Below are 4,090 nucleotides of genomic sequence, written 5' to 3' on the forward strand. Positions count from 1 at the left end.
GGATGAAATGTATATGTGTGTAAAAAATCAGGATGAAATACCATGACATGCGACATGTAAAAACCAAATTCACAGATTTTGAGAATAAATAATATCATATGTTGAAAGGTCCTAGATTTTTTAACAACCTCATTTCAATGTATCTCATCCAGAAAATTTACACATCGTGTATATTATGCCTCCATTTATATCTGTATTTTTTCAATTGTTTTTTAAAACCTAAAAATATGAAATTTAAAAGTTGCAAATGGAGGCCACCCCGAAGCTCGGCCTCCAAATGCAATTTTCGTGTGAACGGAGGGTAGCTAGCTACCCACCACGGTCGTGTAGTCTATAAATACACGGCCAACTAGAGGCCAATACTACACTACTCCGATCCTTCTCTCCTAGCTAGCTGCCATACCACAGCACGTAGTACGTTCTAGCCTCTTCTCCAACTAATAGGTGCTATGGAAAAAACGAATGTCAGGTTGCCCCAGCTGGCTAAGATAGCCGCGCTCCTCCTCCTCTTCATCCTCGTACCCATGGTGCCTCCTTCTCTGAGGGCCCCTTATCTCTACCTCCTCTTCAACGCCCTCGTCGTCGCCCTTGGCGTCGAGGCCGGTTTCCTCTCCGTCTCAACCGGGACCAAGCTAACAGGCCAGCCTCCTGCCGCTGCCGCTGCTGCTGTAATTCCCAACCACCATCACCACCTTGTCACTTCACAGCCGCCGATCATGGCGGCACCCTTGCCAGGACGACTTAGGGAGGTAAATCTGCTTGCAGATCGCGGTGCTATCAATGAGGTGCTGAGCGTGGCGAAGAAACTGAAGGAGGAGATCAAGAAAGTCCCGTCCAGGGCGAGCATCTTCTTCATCGGGAGCGCGGACCCCCACGACGCCGGCGAGATCGTCGATGCGACGTCGACGCTCCAAGACAATCAGGCGGGGGAAGGGCGGAAAAGGTGCAAGGTAGACGCCTCCTCCCATGATCTCATGAGCAAGCAGGAACTTTACGCGAAGGCCGACGCGTTCATCGGCAACTTCTACAAGCAGCTCAAGATGCAGAGGGAGGAGTCGTGGAACAAGCTGCAGGACCTGTGCAGCTACCACCACCACCACAACTACAAGGCCAAGGCCTTCTAGAGATTCTCGATCTATACGTACGTATCTAGAGTCTAGATGCATGGCTAGCATCTATATATATGTGCATGCATGCATGTGCAGATACGCTGTTTGTGTGTTGGTACGTAGGGTAACTTTGCTGAGCAGTGGAAGGAGCCGAGAGGAACCAACAGATATTATGTTGTTTGGTTCTCACATTCTTAATTACCTTCATCGACCCATTGATTTGTTTTGGGTTAGAAGATCATAGGAGTCCTTTCCCCTGAAGTATATATATGGACAGTCGTATACACATGTTCTTAACTATATGGCTCGTCTATTTGTAAGTCACCTGAATTTTCTATTTGGTATAAGTCATTTTTCTTTTCCCTCCGTGCTACTACTTTTTTCTCTATCTACACATGCAAGCTTGCATGACGCTTTTCTCTATCTAACCATGTATGGAAAAATGTTTTCTATAAATTACTCTACTTATATTCAATAAATATTTTTGCAACTATACATGATCAAATATAGTAAGTCATATGTACTTTAAATTTGGTTCTTACGTTATCAACCCAAATTTTTATTAATCAATTATCGCAGCAACAAGCATGGTATCCTCTAGTTAACTTTAACATTCAAGAATGTAGAGATGGGTAGAAATAAACCACATACAACTTGCAATATAATCTATAAAATTACGATGTGACTCGCTTAAGGTAGAATAAATCAAGGGCATTGATATTACCTTAAAAAGGAAATGAAGAGAAAAAATCAAATCGAATGATGATAAAAACTTACACACATATTGCCTAGAAGTTCACTCTTCCACAATCTGCAAGGATGATTTTATGACATTGTAACTTCTAGACAATATTGTGATTTAGTAGTAAACTTCTATACAATGACTAGCCAACGAATCTATGATTATATGATTAAAATTAATGAACTTTTTCAAATGTTGTGAACCTTGTTTAAGTTATTTTTTATTCATGTTTTCTTTCAAAGTCAGTTGGTCAACTAACCAGTGTCTTCCTTTTTTTCCGCAAAAAAGTATGTTCCGATCGAGGCTCATGTTCTCGCTCGTTTCTTCTAGTTTTTTTTTTCCTTTTTTCCTTTTCCTTTTTTCCTTTTGCTTTTTTCTTTCTTTTCCTGTTTCTTCACTGGTTTTCTTTAGTTTTTTGTTTCTTTTTTTGTTGGTTTTCTTTGTTTCTTACATAGTTTTCACTCGTTTTTCCTTTGTTTTTCTTGTTTCTTCCTGGTTCCCACTTTTTTTCCTTTTCTTTTCTTTGTGTCTTAATGTTTTAGTTTTTATTTGTTCTTTCTTGAATTTCGCAACCATTCCTTTTATTGGTTTCTTTGTTTTTTCCTTTTTATTTTCTTTCCATTTCCATTGTACCTTTTTGATTTTCTTTGTTTCTCTTTTGGAAAAGGCTATCACTCAACCGACGGATATAGCACGACGTTCGCCGCCTCTCTTGATAGACACGTGGCCTACTGGACCACACACATCTCTCTCCCTAGTCTTATCTCTTACCCAATCTCTCTTCTATACGCAAGTGCCTCAGCGGCAATCAATGTCGTCCACCTTGTCAAAGAGGAGGATGGCGGTGAGGCGACCTGGTCAGGGGTTCAGGGCTCGCCGGCGGCAACGCGATGGCGGGGGCGGGCAGCGCCGCTCCTCCCTCACCACAATCCAGCAGGCTTACGGTGAACGAAGGTGGCGTTTTGTTTAGGGATGGCAATGGGTAGGGTATGGGCGGGTACAACCTCCTTCTGCCCAAACCCATACCCACAGGAACTTTCTATACCCACCCACTTTAATACCCATGGGCATAAATTGATACCCACGCCCATACCCATCAGGTATCCTGTACCCAATGGGTATCCGTTGGATAACATATATAGCATTTAAATTTGAAAAAATAGAGAAATGAGTCTAAAATTCAAGTGATATGGCCATATGGCCGAGCATTATAGCACCAACATAGCCTCTTCCGATGGGTGGGTTCTTGGAGGTATCAAGGGAGTATGGGCAGCGATTGGTGGAAGCCCGGCCTAGTGGGAATGAGAAGTTGGAACTAGGGTCACTGGATCGATAGTTCAGAGGAATCCGATGGCGATGAGTCAAGATTTCATCATTTCAAGAAGTCAAATAGGACGTCAGAGGAGTGTTGAGAAGGTGATTGTGGGCCTATGACCTATGGCCGGTTTAGGGAATACAAGATTTAGGGTTGGGCCATATCAGTTAGATACTTACCCCACATGTCATAGGAATAATTCTGATTTATTAAATTTTTGGGTATCCATTGGGTTACCCATGGGTGCAAGTTAATACCCATGCCCTACCCATAGATTTTGTAGGTATGGATACCCATTACCCGTGGGTACAAAATCTTTTAAAGTCATGCCCATGCCCATTGTTTTCGGGTAGGGTACCTGCGGATACCCATACCCATGGGCAAAACCGCCATCCCTAGTTTTGTTTTGCAACATCCAGTTTGTCGCAGAAACATCAGTGATGTTGCAAAACTTTCTTCCGTAACACCATATAGAGGTGAAGACCAAGAAAAAAAATCTGCAATCACCTCGGTTGCAAAAAGTTTCTACAACAATACCATTGTTGCAAAAAAAGTGAAGACATGATTTTTTTTTCTGCAACACAACCTATGTTGCAAAACATATATTCCCGCAACACAACCTATGCTGCATAAAACTCCACAACACAATCTCGGTTACAACTGTTTCCATGACAAGATCATTGTTGCAAAGAAGAGAGAGACGTTCAGCTGATTGATTTTGTCATATCCGATGGCTCGCGAGACGGCGGATCTTTTAGAAGCCCTCATCTCTTTTTGGTTTCCATTGTTTTTTTCTTTCCCTTTTCGTATAAAACATGAATATATATTTTATACGTAGTTAACATTTTTTCAAAATACATGAAACATTTTTAGTTTACACGTTGAACATTCTTTTGAAATACATGATTAACATGTTTTTAAACA

General features: G+C 41.7%; 1 protein-coding gene across 1 annotated transcript; it reads left to right on the forward strand.

Moving 5' to 3' along the window:
• The first annotated feature begins 374 nt into the window (after positions 1-374).
• On the forward strand, positions 375-1,471 carry LOC119334716. Its single transcript, XM_037607257.1, has one exon. The coding sequence runs from the start codon at positions 450-452 to the stop codon at positions 1,122-1,124; it is 675 nt and encodes a 224-aa protein (XP_037463154.1). The 5' UTR covers positions 375-449; the 3' UTR covers positions 1,125-1,471.
• The last annotated feature ends 2,619 nt before the right edge of the window (positions 1,472-4,090 follow it).

The sequence above is a fragment of the Triticum dicoccoides genome, chromosome 7A, assembly GCF_002162155.2.
Source record: "Triticum dicoccoides isolate Atlit2015 ecotype Zavitan chromosome 7A, WEW_v2.0, whole genome shotgun sequence".
Lineage (NCBI taxonomy): Eukaryota > Viridiplantae > Streptophyta > Magnoliopsida > Poales > Poaceae > Triticum > Triticum dicoccoides.

What these genes read in the sequence shown, in the direction of transcription:
- LOC119334716 (XM_037607257.1), top strand. Translation starts at nt 450, where the DNA reads ATGGAAAAAACGAATGTCAGGTTGCCCCAGCTGGCTAAGATAGCCGCG.